Source organism: Chrysemys picta, chromosome 8 (assembly GCF_011386835.1).
Source record: "Chrysemys picta bellii isolate R12L10 chromosome 8, ASM1138683v2, whole genome shotgun sequence".
Taxonomy (NCBI): Eukaryota; Metazoa; Chordata; order Testudines; family Emydidae; genus Chrysemys; species Chrysemys picta.
Window position 1 is genome coordinate 82,111,809 of NC_088798.1, and position 23,863 is coordinate 82,135,671.

At 41.0% G+C, this 23,863-nt stretch overlaps 1 protein-coding gene across 15 annotated transcripts in view; it reads right to left on the reverse strand.

Annotated features, from left to right (window-relative positions):
• Positions 1-23,863, reverse strand: part of TENM2 (teneurin transmembrane protein 2) — a 1,090,181-nt gene that overhangs the window by 139,775 nt on the left and 926,543 nt on the right. For all 15 annotated transcript variants that reach the window (XM_065554888.1, XM_065554886.1, XM_065554895.1 and 12 more), the window contains 2 exons: positions 17,997-18,192; positions 13,440-13,541 (listed from right to left, as the gene is read on the reverse strand). In XM_065554888.1, the coding sequence (XP_065410960.1) occupies positions 13,440-13,541; positions 17,997-18,192 (298 nt within the window). The remainder of the gene's footprint in view (positions 1-13,439; positions 13,542-17,996; positions 18,193-23,863) is intronic.

Below are 23,863 nucleotides of genomic sequence, written 5' to 3' on the forward strand. Positions count from 1 at the left end.
TCCTTAGCAACCCAAGTGAAACATTTCAATGACACATGCTAGTTTATCTCTATTTAAATCCTAGTGGGCAAATTCTGCCCTAATGTAATTAGGTGAAACTTCTGTGTAGCTAGTGGAGTTATACTTTGTTAATGCTAGGGCTGAATTTAGTCCTACAGTCGTATATCAAAGCCTTCCATATTTAGATGTAGACCAAACCTGGATGCCTAAGGTTAGCCTCCTAAATCTTATTTAGGTTCCTGAATGTAAGTAGCCTCATTTTCAAAAGGATACTGAAATCAGTATAAGCTGCAAGCCTCAGCCCACTTTTATTTAGGCGCCTGACTTTAGGCACCCTGTTTGAAAACATCAGAAAGGTGATACAAAGGTGGTTTTGCTTGATCTAGTGCTTGCTAAAAATCAGAGATCAAAAGGGGTCAGAGAAATCAATGTTTCAGGTGTGGGGACTTCAGGAATGGGGACTTCAGGAGCTGCTGGTTTTGTGTGACAAAACAGGGTCTCCTGAATTCTGCTCAGACCCATTTTAATCAACCAGGTGCACATTTTGACCCGTAACTGGACGAAGAGCTTTATCATAGGTACCTGTATAGATGTGAAAATGTAAAATAAGATATAAGGCCAGATCCCAGGCTATAGTAGCTTATCTTTGTGCTGTTCCCCTGGAACAAAGCTGCTCTAAATCTGACATAACTGTTCACTAGAGAATCCCCCACAGTATAGGGGGATCCTTAGACTGAGTGGCCCCAAGACCCCTCTTCTCCAACTATTCCATCCGTTGGGTGAAGAGTATGTGGCCAGGAAACAAGGGGAATGGCTGAACTGTCCTTATGCCCCGGAAATTGCTAGCTGTTGTAAGGGCTCCTTAGGGCTGTTGGCAAACGGCACAAGTTCAAGGAAGCTTCAGGCTGCTTATACTTATGTTTAGGAGTTTGCTGGCACAGATCAAACCGGGATCAGGGAAATGCCAAAGTGATTTTAAGCAACTTTTGTACACTACATCCTGAACTGCAGTGAACACTCAGCTCAAGATTTGGGCGACAACAGTTGAAAACTACTTTCCCCTTTACTTATCCGCTAAGATACCAGTTCAAGATTCAGTGTTTTCTTGTTTCACTAACACCTAAGGAAGTTTAAGGAATGCTCCCTGTCTCTTAGTTTTAGGAACGTCATCAGCTGTTGCAGGAGATATACAAAAACCTAAACTTTGGTCCGCTAGGCAAAAAGCTTTGCTGTCATTGTTAACCAAATATGATGCCAGGTTGTGGGACTCTGACAGGACTGTGGTGAAATAGATATGCACAGAGACTCAAAATGCATGGTCATTCACAACAGCCATGATCTACAAGTCTTTTAGTTCTGTGGTCCAGACTTGAGGCTTACCAAGTTCTCTATTCTAGTTCTGTCAAACTACACATTAGTAAGCAAGAAAGGGACTCACAGAAAAATTTCCAGAAGGACAAAAAACTCATCAGGTGTGTCAAATCTCTGACATTCAGAAACCATGTGGGGAAAGCAGCACACGCTGACTTAAGCACTAAAGTATGGATGCTTTAATTAATCCGGGGTGAATTTAATTGCTTTAGTTAAGTGGAAATTGGGTTAAAAATGATGCAGAGCATGCTGGGGTGTGTTAAAAACATGACATATGAGTTGGATGAATCGATAAATTAAAAGCGCACAGATGTTTTAATTAAACCCAGGGAAGCTAACGAAGATCGCTAGAGACTTTTAAGCCTATGATTAATTCAATTCATTTAAAATACCTGTAGAGATATGGGGATGCCTCCATTTTGAGAGTTATAAAAGTTCTCAATCGATAAGTACTTAAGCTGCTCTACCAAAAAATTCTAGGGTTTTTTAAGAAGTGACTGAGCAGCATTAATTACATAATAAATATTTACATCCTTCTGAATGCTCAGGAAGCTTTTGCTTTGGCCAAAATTTATCAGAGGTTACCGTTTTTCTCATTATTATTGTCGGTGTGATCTTAGGTGTCAGAGTGAAAGCTTTTGCTATCCCTTCCTGCACTGTCCTACAAATTATCTACCTCCATTAGATGGCTGCTTTGCTTACAGAGATTATAATGTAAACAACGGTCTCACAAAGATGAGTATATCTCCACACATGTGGTTACCAGGTGGAATATTGCACCCTGTATACTGAGACCAATCATTATGGACCCATACCAAATCGTATGTTGTAAGCTCTTTGGAAGCAGAGATTATCATTTTAGGTCTGTGTTTGTACAGCACCTAGCACAATGGGATCCAGGTACATGACTAGGGCTCCTCAGTTCTACAGTAATACAATTAATAATCACTAATAAACCAGCCCCTAGCAATGTTCAAATAAAAAAAACATTCAAATATGACAAATATTTGTGCTATTCAGTGAGACAAATGTGGATCAAATATCCTTTGTCCAATGCCTGACCCGATATTTAATGGTAGATTGAGGAGGCGGGAGCCTACTTGCCACGTCCACCAAGATGAAGTGAGAAGAAGTAATGCAGCTAGCTACCCCTGAAGATCTAGTTGGACCCCTAAATGGGTGGGGGAGATGCCACTATCTTCTCTAAAGAAGTGTCTAGGGATAAGCAAGGGTGCTGACCTGCTAGGGAAGAGTTTCAGGCAGGGGAAAATTGGAATTGAAAGTTCTTTGGGGACTGGGAAAGGGAAGGGAACATCTTAGTTGATATTTGAAATCAGGTGATACAGGGTCCAAATATCACACTAATACAAGCACTCCTGCTTTCAAACATCATTTATGATCACAGAATCATAGAATATCAGGGTTGGAAGGGACCTCAGAAGGTCATCTAGTCCAAACTCCCTGCTCAAAGCAGGACCAATCCCCAACTAAATCATCTGTGGTGAGCACTAACTTGGTCCTCAGCTTTGAGAATCCAAGGAACAGCGATTGTTTGGCTGATTAAACCCAGGAATGCACACAGCAAGAAATAGTGTTTTCTATCCTCCACTGAGGAGCATTTGGGGAAAATAGAAGTTGAAACAGACAATTGTCACAGGCAAGCATCTGGGAACCTAAGTTAGAGCCCTGTTAACTTCATCACTGAAAAGAGGGAGGAGGAAGGGATATCTAAAATATCTAGACTTGGACACTTCCACTGCTCTTCCAGTACAGACAGCCAATAAGGGTGAAAAACAGATGGGGTTTCAAGCTTCTAAGAAAGAAAAGAGAAGAAAAGTTAAATAGCTGAACTCTCTTGCCCAATGTACAATGCCTTAAGTCCTCCTTACGGGTCTACAACAGACATGCACTGACTCACCATGCAAACCTCAACACACACCTCTTTAAATATTTTAGATAACGTTTTGGCTAACCTGCAAGGGAAGAATGTGTAACCCTTAGTTATATCACAGCCACTCCTGTGACCGTGCTCTCGTTAGGGCTGCCTGGCTAAAGCCAGCCTAAACTGAGGCAGCAGCCTGACCGCAGCTAAGCTGGACTGCGGTGGCAGGCTGAATAGGGTTGAGGTGGGTTTCTCAGTATAACTTCTAGGTGTTTAATACCAAAATATTCTCAAAATGCTTTGGGTCTCATTTTAATTCACGTTATATATGTTATCATTGTTACCAAAGATGGTTTAACTGAAAGATGCTTAAGTTACTGAGTTCTATACATATAAGCCTGCTTCAGGTATTGAAATGTTTTGCTAAATTTGAGCAGTGAAATAATTTCATTTGAGCAAGTAAAGCAGTTTGGCAGCTAACTGAGTTTATTTCAACTGGAAGTGTTGGTGTTTAATGTAGATGGGTCCAAGCTAAAGATCCAAGTCTAGATTCAAATTCAGATTTTAATATCTCTAAAGATCATGGACATTCAGATCTGGGGGTTTTGGTTCAGGACCGTTCCTATTACTTAGATATGACAAACATAGAGAGTTGGCACAGCAACTTAATTTCGTTGCTTAATTTGCAACAATGAATTCAACTCCACCATTTGCTTCAATGACATTTAGCAACATCACAAAGTTTTCAAGATGACGCCACATACAAGCCCAAAGAGAATGAGTCAAAACTAAATGGAAAAAAATATCAGTGCAAGGCTCTGGAGACAATGTAACTTGAAAAGAAAAAAAGAAACGCAGATTGTAACACCAGTAGGTAAGCTAAGACAATTAAACACAAAAATAAACCACATTTAAGCAATGTTAAGTACACAAGAGGAAAGACTTTACATCACAGTGAGTAAAACACAGGCTTGCAAAGCATGGTAATTGCAGCACAATGATTCTCAGACTTTAGCTGAAGATACATAGCAGCGGGAAAATATTTTTAACTCATCATAAAAGGGCTGATATGGTCTGGAAAATCCCAGGTATCTCCAAACACGGGATGCCAACTTCTCATGCATTGGGGATCTTATTAAAGCTCTTAACCACAGGGGATCCATTGACATGAACATTAATTTTAGCTTCTGTGTGTACACATACATGCATATAGGGGAGGGAGCAAGTCCTGAGACAAAGCACACTGAAGTCACTGGAAAGACTCCTATTGACTTACTGGGCTTTGGATCAGACCTGGAAAGAACAAATGAGTATGCGCCTTGCTCACCTTTTGATAAGTCTGAAAATCTTATTACAATGCTGTCCATGGAAAAGGTGTTAATGAGGACATTTTACCAGTGTTTCCAGAAGCTTTCAAGGATCACTAACAGCAGCACAAACTTTCTGACACTCACCAGCCAATGTACCTCAGTCCCACTTTAAAGGAACCAGTATAAAGCAAGGTAATTCTGTTGTAGTGTCTTGGAGATCAATCTCTAATCCTGAAAGTAAAATGCCTAACTACTGAGGAAATGCAAAAGCAGACGTGCTCCTTGGGATGGAAACACTGTGGAATCAGAGAACCATCGTGTCATACAGTCTCATTACTTTTCACCTACCAGAGTGGTGGCCAACTGTGGCATCTGGACAAAACAAGACACAATGCACTATAGGATATAATATTAGTGTATAATTCTATGTATAATCTTATGCCAATTTATATCTTTACTATAATTCCCCCCGTCAGTCCTTTCCATTCTCTCACCCTACTATCGCTTTCACTCTCAGCTTTGAGTCAGTAGATACTGGTATGCTGCCCTCAAAGATCCAAACTTCTTGCCTGACAAGTGCTCTCTTTCTCAGCTTCTGATTCCTTCTTTATTCCTCTTATTCCAGCAGTCCATCCTATTCACTCTCTTCAATAACATGTTTGCCCCCATTACATGTACTGTTGTCCTCTCTGTCTTAGACTGTCAGCTCTTTGGGAAAGGGAACATGCCCACTTTCAGTCTTGCAAATCACCATGCACATGCACATACAAGGAATGTATGATAGTATGGTGTGATATAAAGATTTTATTGGCATGAGTTTGGAATGGCCACTTTATTCATGGATGATGAAGCCGTGAAAAAATGATTAAAGGTAATCCAAAAGGAATGCTAATAAAATCATATTCCACACCATCATGCATTGTGTATATACCACATGGGTTACAGAAAAACTATTTTAGAAAAGTTTTAGAAAGCTTTAAAAAAAGCTATTTCCTCTGCCTGTAAAGCCAGGGACTTTAGTTATCCTGAGTCCAATTCAGAGTTCAAGGAAGGTCATAGAAACCTCTAAAAATGATGACCTAAAATAGTTTTTGTATGCCTCAATTGTAGTCACTTTAAAGACTGTTACCTCAGGCCTTCACAAGGCTAGAAGCTGGAAGCTGGTAATCATCCTTTTCCAAAAATACCATTTATAGCAATGCAGGGATGGGAGGCTTCTTAAAAGTCTTTTTTGCATGGGCTACAGCATAATCTGTGCATCAGTGTCATAACTATACTTTCCCCATACATGACACGCCTTACATACATTAATAAATGTTCACAATGGTCCTGTCAGGTATTGCAGAGGTAGCAAGATGTGTTCTTGAAGAATAGTAAACTGAAGTGCAGAGAATTGAGTGACTTTCCTTAAATCACACAGGGAGTCAATAGTAGAGCTACAGATAGAACTCAAAAGTCCTGACTTTCCAGTCCCCTGTTTTAACCTTTAATCTTCAGTAAAACCCATGTGTGTTGGGGTGAGATCTGAGGACTGAAAGTCAGAACTCCTGGGTTCCATTCCATGCTCTGCTATTGACTGGCTATGTGCCTTAGCCCGGTTTTGGAGTGATTACCCCTAAGAATGAGTTTAGTTCTTGGCATCTGTTTAGATTGGTAATTGTGATGCTGGATTTTATGGTGGGGACACCTGTCCACTAGGAACTGGATTAAGGCCCACAAACTCACTTCACAAAGCCCATGAAACAGCTGACAGATGCCAATGACCATCCGTAACTATCAAGCTGGGCTGCAAGTCAATTTATTTGTTCTGCAGTTATATCTGGCATGTTTAATGGAGTAAAAGACATTTTAATGATGAAAATGATGTAATTTTTTAAGGGCAGACAGCACTCATGTGAAACTGGGAAGAAACTCACAGTAAAAGTGAAAACTCACTCTAAAAGCACCATGCTAGCTTTGAACCTGGAGATCTTTGCATGACAACCAATGGTATTGCTCATCTGCCAGGAATGCAGAAAATCAGCTGACAAAATATGGGATTAGCATGATGAGGATTTGGAAATTTATCATGCACTCATCACCAATTGCTGATTCACACAGGCTAAAACTTCAGAACAGGCACATAAGAAAAAGTAGCCAGTCTTATCTTGGTAAGAGTTTGGAGGCTACATAAGTTCATAGTGAGATCAAAAAGCAAGGAATGAAAGACTCACATTGCCGCTGCTATTGCAGTGGATACAGAAAGAAATACCCAAAGACAGACATAAGGAGAGATGGTAAGAAGGAAGCTGAATATGCTGAATGTGGTCAGCCCAATACCTTGGTTGTGGGGTATGTGTTGGCTGCAAATCATGAATACAGCGTTTTAAAAAGAAATAGTACCTATTTGACAAATATATTCCATATGCTGAGACACTTCTTGAGCTGTGAGCTCATGGAACATATTTGACAGTAAGCTTTTTCCGACTACCCTTTCTCCTTTCCTCCCTCTCCCCTCTTGTCACTTCTGTCTCCTTCCACCATCCTTCCCGCTCTCCTTACCTCTGGCCTCTTTCCTGCTCTAGCTCTGCTGATCCCACAAACTGCATTTCACTGTTGGGCACCCTTGTTTTCCTGTTGACTCCTGGTTTGTTGATGTGCCAATTTGAAGTGATTTAGTTGAACAACACACCACAGGCAGTGAATGGGATAGCATTATACATGGACTGAACATTTCTCCCTCACTGACTGAGAACAGAGTAAAGGAGCATCAGCCAGACAGGCAAGAGGCCAAGGCTATTCTGTCACACACTATCCACTTCCCCTGAATGTGCTAGGGTCTTTGGTGCACCTGTTCTATATTCACCTCCTATAGTTTCAGATCAAATTAAGAAGACAAGTATCTTTTCCATTAATCCTATAGAAAGGAAATGTTAAGAAGGGCTACTCATTAGCACAGGCAGAAGATCACTCACTCACCATAGATAAAAGAGATGGCCCCCGTCTGATGTATAGTACAGAAATGAACTGAGTGATCAATAAATCAGCCAGATGCCCTTTCACCTTCAAGTACTTCACACTGCAATCCCTCCCATACCTGTTTATTTTCAGTGGGAGCATTTTGGGTGTTAGATTAGGAAGGCAAGGCCAGGCAACCTACAAGTCTCTGAATAACCCCAGGTTCAGAGACTGCCAAAACAGTTTCACCAGCCTCTAATTAAAACACTTTATGTTTTGTAATATTACCATTGTTTTTTTTCCATGACAACCATTGGCAGCAGGAGTCATCATTTTCAATAGTTAGTAGCTACTTATTTACCCAATAATTTAGCATCTAACCTGTTAAGTGTTTATACAGCAGATCAAAAGCACACATGCAATATAGAAGCAGTGGTAATGGTAAGAGCGTCTATCTTCTTAAAGGCAAACATTAGAAATACCAAATGCTTTCAAAATAAAGAAAAGAAATATGTCACAATTTTATATGGGATTAATAATTATTTTAAACACAATAAAAATGAAGAGCTCAAAATGAAAAAAATAATTTAGAAAAAACCTACCCTTGTATTTATACTTATTTAAATGGCGCCATCCTTTGCCAGCAAGCCAAAAACAAACAGAATGAAAATAAAATAATGAAAAAGCCACACAAGGAGAACAGGACAAAGCTGAGAATAAATAACTGAGCTCTATTACAGCCAGACAGGAGAAGCAACTGATGGAACATGCTACACATTGCTGGTTTAAAAAAAAAACATTTTAGATCAAGATATTAATCCAAACAAATTACTTATTATATTGCATAATCAATGAAATTTATCCGCTAACTGCCAACTTAATGGCCACCGTCAGGAGCTATCACTAGTCGACTCTTAATTTTTCTTCACAAATCTAGAATGCCAGTCATCAGCTCTCAAACAGTTCAGGTCAAATTCTGCATCCTTTCATTTATGTAGATGTTTATACCATGCTCATCATTATGGTATCTGAACCCTGTGTGATGTTGCATTTGGTATAAGTCTGGGCAGAATTTCACCTTTTGAGTTTAGCTGAACAATTTCATAATGCAAGCTCTAAGTTCACCTTACAATTCAAAGATGTATGAATATCAGCACATTTGCAAAACAGTATGACTGGGGTCGGCAACCTTTCAGAAGTGGTGTGCCGAGTCTTCATTTATTCATTCTAATTTAAGATTTTGCGTGCCAGTAATACATTTTAACGTTTTTAGAAGGTCTCTTTCTATAAGTCTATAATATATAACTAAACTATTGTTGTATGTAAAGTAAATAAGGTTTTTAAAATGTATAAGAAGCTTCATTTAAAATTAAATTAAAATGCGGAGCCCCCCGGACCGGTGGCCAGGACCCAGGCAGTGTGAGTGCCACTGAAAATCAGCTTGCGTGCTGCCACAGGCTGCCTACCCCTGCAGTATGATGGCTTTGGATAAACTTTTTTTCCTGAGGTGAGAGAATTTACACGCCCTTCAAAACGTTATAAGAGTAAAACAAATTATAGTAAGTTTGATACACTTTTTTTCCTGAGGTGAGAGAATTTACACGCCCTTCAAAACGTTATAAGAGTAAAACAAATTATAGTAAGTTTGATGCACTCCAAAGATCCTAGATCAGTTGGTTGTTTCAGCAACAAATACTGCAAATCTCAAAAAGCAGGGCAGTAGGAATCATGCCTGCTTATTCACTTAGCAAGGGACATTGGCCAATTGAAAGCAGCTAAACCAGTGTTAGAACAGGAACAGGAAAAAGCATTAGGGTCTGTCAAGGTGAGGAAGAAGATGCGTTTAATACCTCCCAAGGGGTGTCATGGGAATTATGGAAAAATACAACTGAACACACAAAATAAATGTAACACAGTGTCAAAGTAACATAATCATGGCTCTACAAAGTGCATATTCCCCGAATTCCTCCTTGACACTATTTTGTCTCTCTGTCATTGGGCACTTTTATGAAATATACTTAAGGACATATTACCACCTATGAAGTTACTGGCAATACAGTTCAGTTTATGGCCACTTCTGCACCGGCTTAAAGCAAACACATATTTTGAAGACAGACACACACCCACTGAATTATCCTCTGATTTAAAAACTTTTACATTTCTGTGGTGCTTCAATCACTTGAGATTAAAATGTAAAATGTGAAATTTTCATATGGTAAATGAAGGCCTTAGTCAGGTTAAACTCCCATTGATTTTAAAGGGAATTTTGCCTGAGAGAGGATTGAGTATAAATGTCAGGATTGGATCCATAATGGTATTAGCTTTCTCCACTGTGGGTGAAATCCAATCCACTCACATGTAGGGTGACCAGACATCCAGATATTATTGGGACAGTCCCGATTTTAGGGGACTTGTCCCGTGTCCCGACCTTATATCTGTCGCGACGCCCTTTGTCCCGATATCGGGGACCGTCCGGACCGCAGCTGCGGCACCGCAGCCACGGTGCCGCCGCTTACCACTTCCTGGGACAGCTCCCAGCGTCCGCCCACTGGCAGGAGCACCGCGTGCTGCAGGGGCAGGGCTTGCAGGCACTGGGAGTGGGCAGAGAGCCCTCCGCCCCCTCACCCGATCCGACCCATGACTCTAGGAGCCAGGGAGACCAGCCTGCCGGATGCTTCCCAGGATGGGAGCCACCCCAGGTGAGCACCACTGGGACTCCCCACCTCGCCCCCTGGCAGGTTCCTCTGGCTCTTAGGGTGGGGGGGCTCTGCGTGCTGCCGGCTCCTACAAGCCCCGCTCCATGGCTCCAGCAGCTCCCATTGGCGCTTCTACCGGCCAATGGGAGCCATGGAGCTCACGCTTGTGGTGGGTGCAGCATGTGGAGAGTCTGGAGACCTCCCTCGCCACTCTCACCCTAGGAGCCGGAGACCTCCCAGCAAGGCTGGTGAGTGCGGCCAGCGAAGGGGGCAGGGTGTGATGGAGTTAGTGTCTGGGAGGTGTGTGGGGGGTGCTGGGCTGTGAGGGTGTGAAGAGCACTAGGCAATGGGGGAGGTGTGTGTATGTGTCAGGGCACTGGGCAGTGCAGGTCAGTGTGGGGTATTGTGTAGTTGTAGTGGTGGGGCTGTGGGGAAGGGCACTGGGAGGGAGGAAGGAAGGGAGGGAGGGGAAATCTGTGTGTATTGGGTAACTAGCGAGTGGGGGGTTCTGTGTGGGGTGCTGGACAGCTGTGGTGGGGCTGTGGGCAGGGGGGCGCAGGATGGGGTGTGAAAACATATCTACAAAGAACTAATAGCTTAAGGCTACCTTCATTAAAACTGATTTACTTCAGTATATCATGTTATTATTTTAAGCTTAACATTACATAGAATCCTAATTTTAAATTCTGCCCTCTCAAACGGCTCTCATATACAGTATCCACTGAAGTAGACAGAAAAATCCATACAAAATGAATGGAGATATTAAAAGGTATGTTCAATGAGTGAGATAGTCATAATGCACACATGTGCGTATCCCTACAGTTTTTGGTCTGTTCTGTATGTGTATCTATCTGCACATGTACATGTGAAGTTTGCATGCATACACATTTTGCCCTTTTACAGGCCCCTAAAAACATAGTCCCTGGTGTTTAACTACAAACATTAATAAAGGGGAAAGAAATTAAGGGCTTCTCAGAATTCATGGAATTTACTACTTTACTTGTTCTTTTGAAAGGGGAAAGACACAACACATGGAAGAGAGCAGGAAAGATAGGGAGAGGCCTTATGTGTTGATTGAGTGGTGCTAGTAGACTTATTGAGATATAACTGTTTGACAAGTGTCCTAGAATATGACTGTTAGTCTGATGGAGCCTGAACAAACAGTGTTTTCTGCCATAAATTTGAAGTACAGTATTAAAGCAGATGATGTAAGAACCCTACACCAAAAGTGGCTTAGTACATATAGAATTATTGCTGCATAACGCAGAAGGCACATAGAATCATAGAATCATAGAATATCAGAGTTGGAAGGGACCTCAAGAGGTCATCTAGTCCAACCCCCTGCTCAAAGCAGGACCAATTCCCAGCTAAATCATCCCAGCCAGGGCTTTGTCAAGCCGGGCCTTAAAAACCTCCAAGGAAGGAGACTCCACCACCTCCCTAGGTAATGCATTCCAGTGTTTCACCACCCTCCTAGTGAAATAGTTTTTCCTGATATCCAACCTGGACTTCCCCCACCGCAACTTGAGACCATTGCTCCTTGTTCTGTCATCTGCCACCACTGAGAACAGCCGAGCTCCATCCTCTTTGGAACCCCCCTTCAGGTAGTTGAAGGCTGCTATCAAATCCCCCCTCATTCTTCTCTTCTGGAGACTAAACAATCCTAGTTCTCTCAGCCTCTCCTCATAAGTCATATGCTCCAGACCCCTAATCATTTTTGTTGCCCTCCGCTGGACTCTTTCCAATTTTTCCACATCCTTCTTGTAGTGTGGGGCCCAAAACTGGACACAGTATTCCAGATGAGGCCTCACCAATGTCGAATAAAGGGGAACGATCACGTTCCTCGATCTGCTGGCAATGCAGAGATGTTTAATGGCCAAAATTGAGATGTCTAAAGAGTGGCAGTGAAGCATGAAGGTACTACACACACGTTTTCACAGATTAACAACAAATAAATGTGCACCAGTGTCAATATGCATGTATAGCACATACAGTAATGCCGTATGCTTTGAATATATACAGTGGGCTCCTTCGTAAAACTTGCCAGTTATCGTAATGTTTCAGATAATAATGTCGCCTAAGTATTCCCTAGAGTAAGTATAAGTAACAAGGCTAGTACTGAAGTATACTTATTAATTTATTTAGGGCAAAATGGGCATATTTTTAAGGGTCACCACTGAATCTGAAATAGTATCCAAAATGCATATTTCTCCCTTTGAACATTAATGAACCCTCACTCCAAAGAAAACAATCCCAAACACACAGTACTGAAAGTGTGACTTAATCCCACACAAACCAGGAAATTGAGAGTGAAGCCTGTTTTAAAATAACATCACCATGCCCACGAATTACAGGGATCTCCGCAGCGCAGTTCATTATATACACTATTGGTCTATTGCAGTAGCTAGGCTAAGCCAAGAGTCTCTTCCTTGACTCTCAGTTTTCTGGCTTTTTTGTGTCTGAGAGACCCTGAACATGATTTGAACTTTATTTTTTGTAGTTTAATATGTTTACCAGAAACATTACCCGTCAAAAATACCTACCCCAAATTGGTTAGAAACACTTATTACGTAACACCTCAATATCATCCATTCATGGATGTGCTTTACATTTGTGGTTAGCTTTGAAATTGTAGCACTGGACCTCACAGTGTTAGTTCACTAAAATAAGTCTCTAGGATAGGGTTATTTTTATACTTCCCTTTTATATTTTTAGACCTCCCTGAATATAAATCCCTCTTTCTCATTTTCTGAAAGTCCTGTAAGTATTACAGTTTAAAAAGATTACAAGATTAAAAATAACCTTTATGAAATAGAAACATCCTTAGCCCAGAAAGAATATATAAAATGTACAAATAAAGAAGATTCTCAGTCTTCTATTACAGATAAATTAATGATTATCAGAAAGCATTGAGGGTAATTCAGCTGCTTTTACTGGAAATAAAGCTTTTTCTTTTTAGTAAATTCTTCTTTCCTACCTACCTTGGCACAGAAACTAGCTACGCTTATCCAGGCTCATCAGCAATGCAGCATTATTTTCACTTGACCAACTGCTTTAACTCCGTCAGATCGAAGATAAAGGTGTGTGTGTGTGTGTGTGTGTGTGTGTGTAAATATATATATATAAAATCCACTTCTTGGATCTCAATAGAATCCATGTAACTAACCTGTTCTGGACATCCACTCCCATGTCAAAGCCTAACACACACTGTAGAATAATGATTAACATAGGGTAAAATGGTACCTTTAGCACAATCAGCACCATGGAATCCCGGAAAACAGTGACAGACTCCAGATACACACTCGCCGTTCCCATGACAATTACGTGGACAATCCTGCACTGAATCTGAAAGACAGACATCAAAGACACATTAGTTATTCCTGTTCTTGGCTGCAGAAAGAAAGCTAGTGTTGAATGTACATCCAGCGCAAGTTTTGCATTCAACTTGATAATGACAGGTCACTTTTAAAAAAATGCTAAATATTTACTGGGACACCGAGGCACCCCCATATTCGCCACTGTCATATAATTATGATATGTTGTGTGTATGCCTTGTGAGGTATCATTCTAAAAGTCTTGATCTGCTAAATAATAATATATTGTTGGATTCTATGTGCTATCATTGTATATGAAGTTATAACATTTTGTTATGTATGTGTTACTAAAAAATGTTGTGTAGTTGGAAACATCCACAATTAGCCTTTCAGGTACAACAATGAAGAAGCTAGACAGTGCTAATGGCTCATCAACAAAGACAATGGACTATGGAAAAGCTTATCCTCACCTGTGGACGCTTCAGTCAGCCTACGGGCAACAGCTGCCATGACTCATCAGGAGCATGCAAGGGCTTGTGACCAAATCACATGATACTGGAGTCCATTTTGGTACCTGTACTTTTCCACAAACTGGGCAGGGAATCTGGCTTGGAACAAAGGGGTTCCCGCCATATGGAAAAACTATGACATCATACCTAGGACTCACTCCTCTACCAGACAACACCTGGAAACACCGAAGGAACAAAGACTGAACTGGAGAAGGGGGTCCCACATGAGAAAGAAGAAAGCCCTGTCTGTGTAAGGAAGCTAAAACCTGCTTGTATAATATTGCTGATTCAAATCTTATCTAGTTTGCATGAGACTGAGATTGCGATTTTGTTTAATTTCCTAGGTAACCTGCTTTGATCTGTTTGCTATCACTTATAAAAACTTAAAATGTATCGTTCTGTAGTTAATAAACCTGTTTTATGTTTTATCTTACCCAGTGTGTCTTTGAGTGAAGCATTTGGAAATCTTAGCTCTGGTAAAAGACTGATGCATATTTTCCCCACATCAAGGGGGAAGCGTACTAAATTAATGAGCTTGCACTGTACAGATACCTGTCCAGTGCAAGACTGTATAATTCTGGGTTTATACTTCAGTAGGGGTGCAATGCTGGGGAGCTGGGAAACTGGCTGCTGGTAAAGCACTCAGGTGACTCAGTTGGGTGTGTGGTGCTACCTGCTGTCAAGTTGGGTGATAACAGTCCCCAGGGGGGCTGGCTGGGTATCACCAGCAGAGCAGTGTGGGAGGCTAACCCAGCTCAATGGGTTGGGGACACAGAGGTTCCAATGGCTTCCAAGCTTCACCCTGGGGGTGACAACCTATCACATTAACATTTCTGAACCTTATGTTTACTCAATATTATTGGATTTGAAAAACTGTAATTTAAAATATGGTTTTGATTTAGGTTTTTAAAAATAAGCTTTTGGTTTTATTTTTCTTTTCTTGATTTTGTCTTCCACCCACTTGGAATTAAAATACTACCTAACGGTGATTACAACAAACTTCACCTGACATAGGTAAGTATTAACCTCATTTCACAGACAGGGAAATTAAGATACTGGGAGATCTATTAACCTGCTCAAGGTCACACATTGTCTCTTTGGGAGTCAGAGTTCACAGAGAAACTATATTTCCTTTCTAGGCTAATGTCATACTTCAGGATTCTGAATAGAAAACAAATCTCAAATCTGAAATAGAGAATTCAGATACAGAAAACAGACCACAAAGTGAAAGAAAACTCAACCAATAACCATCAGTTAGGCCATTGGATAGTATTCTTGGTAGTGGTGAAAAGAAAAGCTCTTAAAAAATGCCATTTCGTTGTCGTCTGAAGAGGACACTTGACTATGGAAGGATTCGTTTCTTTTGCTGCACAGCACATGAAAGTACTTTCCCTGTGTTCAAAGGTACCATATATTTAGTGTGGTCTGTGGTTGACATCTTGCCTGACATTCTTTCTCATGTTTCATATCAAAGAGGCTTTCAGTTCTCTCAGTGCCTCTCCTTGGTGAAAGTTCTGATAATAGATACATGTGGAAGAACCTCTGAACTGGATAAAATACTGTACTTTTCTCTGCATTTCAGTCCGATTACTATCATTGCTCTATCAAGATGTCTACCTGACTATTAGACCTATTACCTTTGACTTTCTTCTAAGATGTAGTCCAGACCTGGCAACATTAAGACAAGCAGTTTATCACATCTCAAGGAGTAGCTTTTGCAAGATGGGTGGGGGGAGTATACCAGACCACTAAGGGACCTGTACAAGAAGGTTCACATGCCATTTGGAGTTGCAGAAAACTCTCTCTCTATATGCATGGACTGTCTGTCTGTTTGTGGGTGTGTACATGCATGTGCATATACATGCACACACACAGACACTTATAAAATCATTTGTGGATTATGAAGGGAAAATCATTATTCATATCTCACATTGCAGCTTAACAGAAATAACTGCTTCTAAGCCTAAAGATTCAAGACTGGACTATCCTTTCACACCAGCATTAATCAGGACTCACTTGAGTGAATTTGGTGGATTATACCAGTGGAATTCGGTGGATTATACCAGGATTATACCTGGGAGGAGAATTAGGCCCATAATGCATCTGTCTATTTAGCATTGATCCTTCAAGCAATGAAAATGTCTCTCCTATTTTTCACCATTTTATAACTTCTCCCTTGAGGTTGTGGATTGTGATCCCCTTCCTCCTAGCAGAATAGGACCTGCACGAGACTCACAAATTGGACTACACAAGACTCACAAAGCCCAGCAACACTGCTTCTTAATTCCTTAATCATCAGAGAGGAAATGAGCAACTCGTAGGCTAAGAAAATCTTTTACTAAACAGGGGAAACTCACTTGTGGTTTCAGGTGTTGCTGTGACAGCGACACTCAGTAAGGTTCCCTAAGCACTTCAACCAACTTCAACACACCTTTTGATAAAGACTTGGGACTTTGGCCTGGTTTTGGTTTTCAGTGGCCTAAGATGGAATCCCCTCTGCCCGTGAGTATCCCTCTTCATAAAGCCTCAAGCTTTCATCATAATTTTATTCTCAGGGCAAAGGGTAGTGGCCCTCTGCCTTCCATCCTCATGTCTTCAGGGGATGACCCACTCTCAGATGCTTGGGAGCGGGGGTGGCGAGGGGGTGGTTGGCTAACATACTTTCACCTCCTCTTTCTTTTGGGGGTGTTAGTGATCAGTAGGCAGAAAGAGGGAGTTATGTGTATTATTTTTTTTATAAATATCATATATTTATAAAAATAATAGTTTACCTGCTTGATATTGCCTTGCTGGACTATGAGGAGTTAAATCAAAGGAGGCTGTTATGGGTGAAGCAAACAGAAATGAAACAATGACAAAGATAAAACTCTTTAAAGGAACAATGGGGGAGGCTATTAATTGGGGAATGTCCCTGCCCGGTTCCAGTCAGGTTGGCAACAGTTTTCTTCGCATTGGCCTAGCTCTATGATTAAAGAGGATATGAAAACCTGGAAGATGCTAGGCTAGGCAGGAAGGGGGATAAGTGGGCTTTCAGCAATGGCCATGGTGGGAGTCTCTGAAAGACGCACACTGAGAACATAGAAATTGCAGAAAGCAGGCTCTTTCCCCCTCGCCAGAGATGGAAGTAACCGGGCTGAATGGAATTTACCAAAGTTTGCAAGGAAAGGTTACGGTTTAGATTAAGGGTGATATGCGTATAGACCTTTTTTGGCTTTACCCTTTGCTCTGCATGTTATATAACTTTGGGTGCATATATAATGCTTTGGTTTTTAGTAGCTGTTTTTGAACCACTTGAATCATTTCACTGGTCACAGTCCCGAGAGGAAAAGGGCTCATGGGTGCCAAACCTAGTTGGACCTGTCAGATTAGCATGGTTGGTAAACAGATGCTGCAGCCCACCAATCCAGTCAAAAGGTGGTATGGTTGCACCCTGAGAAGGGGGGGAGGTAGTAAAACCATCACCTGAAGTGGTGTATTCAAGGGGGACTAACAGGGATTTAAAGCACTGCTTATCCTGTTATCGTGACACCACCTAAGTCCCATGTAAAGTTTTGGTGAGTGTTTCAGTGATGAAGTCTCAGCTATGCACTGCTGGCAGTTGGGTGTGAAAACACTAACAATCTCCAAACAGCCAATCCGAATGCAGCTTTGCAGGAACAGCCATACACCACTATTATTAATATCTGTAGTTATAAGATTTGTCCATTTTAAAGCCTCTGGGTTCATTCATTTTCTTTTTGAAAGACAGCTAAATATTAACAGGACACAGATTTCGGCCTTCAATATAGGCAACACAAAAGCATCCACAACTCACCCCTAGAAAGATTTCCCCCTTTTCCTACCTACTCTCAATATACATCAAATATTACTGGATTAAAGCAAAATATGCACAAAAAGAGAGAGCTGATAGAAGGCCTCCACACTTAATAAACATAAGCAAACAGAGGGAAAAATCCTCAGCATGCAGCCATACATACCTAAGATAACTGTATTGAAAGAGACTACTTCTTTGTCCTTGCCATCGTTGTAAAATGCCAGGTGCCACAAACCCACATCCAAGTATTGAACAAACACAGCTTCATTCTGAACCAGGGTCTGGATACTTCGACGTTCCCGGGGGGACTCCACCACACTCCATTTCTCTTTCCCATCCAAACGCTCCATGAAATCATACTGTGTGGGAAAACAGAAACAAAGAGACCTGAATTTAGAGTGATGCTATAGATCAAAATCTGGCACAATATCTTGCCCACTCTTCCTCCAAATGCCGTTCCCTTCAACCCTTATTTGGAGTGTGTGGCAATTTGAAGCTAGTCTTTCCTTATTCATTATGGGTCTGGTAGCAATTCTCTTATCCTTTCTGATAATGTGATACAGACACAATTAAGTGTCTGCACTCTGCAGAAATGTTGGCAAGTGTTTACGTAAAAATCCTCCAAAGTCTGAGCTTTTGAAGAAAGTTGCTATTAGTTATATTGTCTGTTCTCATCTAGACAAATACTGAATGGATTTTAGACTAATGATAACATGTACAGCAGACATGCAAACTTTAATAAGATCTCATGCCACAGGGTGTAAGAATATTGTTCAAAGAGGTCAGGAACCAACTCTTCCCTATGTACTGCATTGTTCAGCTGACCAAGCAGATTATGATAATTTTTTACCTGCTAAAGCATCAGGTATTGGCCACTGTTAGAGGAAAGATTCAGGATGCACTGGATTAATGTTCGGATCCTTCATAGCAAGTCTTAGGTTCTTATATAAATTCTCAAATCAGGAAATCTCATTTTGAAACAAACTCACCCACATCCACAGCAATCACCTACAGCAGTCTCCTGCTGGCATAGTACACAGAAATCTCAGACATGCCACCTGAAGTACTAATGAAAGAAAGTCTCCTAATTGTGAATATGGAAAAATCTCATTGTTTTTGCATAATATAAGGTACCCAAATCTTCCCAACAGCGAGATCTATTAGGCTGTGTAATAATCGCCCAAGGGAAACTCCATTGCTTGGTACATTTAAAACAAGATTGGAAGAAATATTAGTTAAATCTCCAACATGGAATAATTCTGCCTAGGCAGGCAGCTGGACTAGATGACCTAATAGACTTTTTTCTATCCTTAACTTCTGTGATTCTAGAACTTCCAGGCAGATGCAACGCTCGACCCACTAGTCCCCACAGCCCCTATATGAGGAAGTCCTTAAGAAATACACCAAAACCAATATATCTAATGTTTTTATAGCTATATAACAAGTCCCCTATGAAAACATGTCTTGTTTTAGACACATTTATCTATCTAGCACTAGATCGAGATAGATAGATGTGTCTAAAGCAAGACGTATGTGTTCAATAAAATACAGTAATAGTACGTGCTTGCTTGCCAGGAGTGTTATTGCATTTCCCTCTGTTATCACTAGCACATACAGCCCAGGTTGGTGATAGCTCAAAGAATAGAAACACTCTGCTTTTATTTAAAAATAACTATCATCCTGAACTCTAAACATGCCACTTCTCCTGCAGAGGACTTTGTGCGCTGCAGGCTGAATTCCATTAATTAATACCGAGTTATTGAAAATAAATTAAAATATAATAATAAAATAAATATGAAATAATAATAAATAATAAATAATAAATAATAATAATAATATATTCCCTTCTGTAGGAGAGAAAGAAATGTAAGTCTTCAGATTATGGAACTATTAGTAGTGTCATGGTATGTACCTGCCTGTTTTCAGGTGCATTCAAGTTAGGAGTAGTAGTGTCTGACAACTTCTGTGTCTAGAGGTATCCCCAGCACCAAAGTATCTGAGCACTTCACTGTATTTACTGTATTTATCCTCAGAACTCCCCTGTTAGGTATGATAGTGCTATTATCTCCATTGCATAGAGGGGAAACTGAGACACAAATAGATTAAGTGACTTGCCTAAGGAATTCTGTGATATAGCTGGGACCCGAACCCCAGTCTCCTAGAGTTACAGACCACTGGGCCATCCTTCCTCTCTGTAAAGCATTTTGGGGGATGGACAGGAGGGTGTAATAGCAAGAAGTGACTAAACTAAATACCTGTGTGCTCTCCACCCAAACCTATTTTCCAGGCACATGGCTAGGAAAAACAATTCAGTTTAGGGATAAGCCAGTACACAGCAGGGATTTAGACAATTCTGATATGTCAGTAACTTTCAGAGCATAAATGGTGTCAAACCTGTTTGTAAATCAGACCATTAAATCAGCGACCTTTGGAAATATTACTAAAACCTACCTGCCAGCAGTCAGAGGTTAAAGATGGACTCACTACCCTCTTGGAAAATGTTATTAGTGGGGCAACAACCTCGGAAATTTTTTTATTGCTCTTTGGAAGGTTTGCTCACTGACGGTCGACATGGAAGAAAGTAGCAATAAAAGCTGACATTTCTCATTGGCAACATGCTGTTCTGCTCTGCTTGTGCTGGCAGGCTCCTCTGCCTCCCCCATGTCTGATGCTGATTCTACCTCAGATGGCAGGGCAAGCTCAGCGGTTGGTGGGATCGAAGAGGAACAGCCTGGAAAAGCTAAAAGGGATTGAAGCAGCTTTAACTGCAGTGCCCCAGTCTCCTCCTGTGATCATGGGTGTGACCTAGCAATGGCAGGTCCCTTTGCAGGACTGTCCATATCATTAAAATTTTATTCATAACCAACATTCAATAGATGAGCATTATTCCTCCTTAAAACTTCTCATTAAGATGAATTCAGTGGTCAGGAAAGGTCCACGGTTGAGAGCCATGATATTAAAATTCCAGTACAGGTACAGCCTGGCCAACACTCATGGAAGCTCACTCACGACAACTCTCAATCCCATTCAGAAATGGCCAGCTCTAAGGGCTTGTCTACACTTCCCGGGGGATCAATGAGCAGCGATCGATGCATCGGCAATCTATTTAGTGGGTCTAGTGAAGACCTGCTAAATGGACCGCAGATCGCTCTCCCATTGACTCCTGTCCTCCACCGGATCGAGATGAGTAGGGGGAGTCGACAGGGGAGCATCTCCATCGACATCGCGTAGTGTGGACCCCGCGGTAAGTAAATCTAAGCTATGTCGATTTGAGTTACGCTATTCACGTAGTTCAAATTGCATAGCTTAGATCGAATTTCCCCTGTAGTGTAGACAAGGCCTAAGAGTGGGAGGGAGGCAGAATGCCTGCTGGAGGGGCCCTAGGTGGAGCACACCCTCCAGCATAAAACCCCAAGAAGCGCACTATGTATGCTGGGCATGCCCCATTCTCCTTCCTGATCCTGGAGACATAAAAGAGCGGGAAGGTCCCTGCATATTCTCCTATATGTGTGCCACTGCAAAACCTGGCTTGGATGGGGTTTATTCTGGCTGGGTGTGGACTTTCCACATTGTTCCTTATGCAGAAGCCATAATCAGACCTAACACTTATCTATGTATACAGCTGCCAAGTGTTGTATGGACATTAACAAACACATTCCAGAGCAATGTGTCTAGTCTTGATTGGCCAAGGAAACAGGCCATCAAGACCATCCCCAGGCTTGGCTCTGCTTCACCACATGCCCAGCTAGATCATTATTTTGCATCATGTTGCACTATTGATCCTCTGATTTACTAACTGTTTTTACACAACCTTCTGTTGAAAATGTTACACGTGTCCTAAAGCAGCCCATAGACAGATAAGAGTGTGAGACATTTGCCACATACAGAAAGCAAGCATATGCACCTATGCTCATCAGGAAGAAATTGTGCAGGTTTCTACTCACACAACGAACACAGAGTGCTAGGGATGATACCAACTCACATGTATTAAGAACTGCCACATCACTATTTACAACTCAAATTGAACCTTTATAGAGGTCTGAAAGTTTGGCTGACTGATATTTTTATACTCCTCTGTGGTTCATGGCTTAGAACTGATTTGCAATCAGAAATGACAAAAGACTGTCCAGTAACAAAAATCATCAGAAAATGCATGAGAGCACCTGTCTTTGTAGAACTCCTGGCTTGATTTTGCAGATATGAGAGGAGTGCTTTATACAGATCAGGCCTCCTGTAAAAAGGTGAGATTTTGAGCCCACTCTCAATACAATGGGCTAATTGTCCAAATTTATCCTTTCCTTGGGTTTGCTCTTCTTTTTTCACCCTGCGTAAGAAAGTCCTGAAGCATATCTGTACTTACAGACCTTAATGTTAATCTGAGTTCTTCCTGATCAATTTGTCCCTACAATGTTTCCTTTCAAGGCATCTTATCCCTCTCTCTTATACTTCTGAGAATAACTAAGACCCACCTGCTCTGGCAGCCAGTGTGAGTCAGCAAAATAGCTTTGCAACTCCACACAGAGTGTCCTAAAGCCTGATACCTGGTTGCACTTCCAAACTACAGATGAGTCCAAACCAAACTCCAAGAGTGTTTGAAATCAGGATATAAACCCGAATTTTTTAAATAGACCCTATTTTAATAATGGGATGAACCAAAACATGAAGTTAAAAACTCATGAACATCAAGTGTTCAAAATCCAGATATAGATTTAGATATTGCGGCGAGAGCTCATCCTCATGCCAAAACTTCATAAGATCTACTCAGCACAAACAAGCTCAGAACAACATGTGTTGGGGAAAAAAAACTTGTTTGCAAAGTGTTTTAAAATTAGTACTTCATAAACATCCAAATTGTTGATTATGCATTAAATACCCACCCACCAGCCATCTGATAACCATGCTGACAGCCAATCAAACAATTTACTTTAATATTTGAATGTACATGATTCAGTGTGACATAATGTAAGCAGCATAAGGCAGAGCAAAGCGTGACATATAACAGAGACTGAACTGATGAGAATGGTATCATTCTGATTTGTGACTGCTGGGAGCATCAAAAATATGAAAATATCAATGGTGTTTATGAAGCAAGAGAACATCCTGGCTGCCCCACTATTCAAATGATTTCCAGTTAGTCCCACTTCTAATTGAAAACACGAGTGGTTTACTCACCCAGGCAAGAGAGAGATTTTTGCAAATAAAATACTACGTGGGAAAGGGATGTAATATGCCCTGGTGGATTGCCTTGGCCAAGCATTCCTAACAGTATTTCTATAAACTTACTTTTTCATGCTATCATTTGAAATAGTCTGCAGATGAGCAGTAATATCAATGTTTGCCTGGATCACTATATAAGCAGCATATACGTGCTTAATCCAAGAGATTTATCATTTCTTCTCCAAATATTATCTGCAGCGTGCAGCCTTTTATTCATTTGCTTTCCACCATTTAAGGGCCACTTTTTAAGGGGGTTATGAACGTTTTGTTACATGGCTGTACCACTACATAGTCTGGAAAAATCTTTCTTGAAAATATAGTGAGTGCTTTTATTTCTAGCTCACTTGCCACACAAGCCTGCATTTCTGTCTGTATGTTCCCCCTCCAGAGCTACATTCCCTAGCCACAGTACTACACCAAGCTGTTTCTGGATGGCCTTACAGCTACATCAGTTTGACTGACTAAACTAGGCGTTTGGAATATTTGCTAAACAGTAATACTGAGAAGGTTAAATCTCAGCAGGGCTCTCAGACAAGAACTGCATCTTGTTGTCTCAGGGTAATCATGTACCTAATTTGCTGATTATTGACTTGTTCCCACAAAGGATTTTACTTGGCTTGACATATCAGCAGCGATCAGTGATGAACTGTCAAGTGAACTTGTTCACTGCTTTTACTGCTCAAGTCCTTAACTTGCAGTAACAAGGATTTTAAAGTACAACTTTAGCACATCATCTGGTGTCAAATTCAGATTATTTTCATTAATACAGAAATCTTTGCTCCTTTCTGGAATCAGAACAAGGCTACTCTTCTA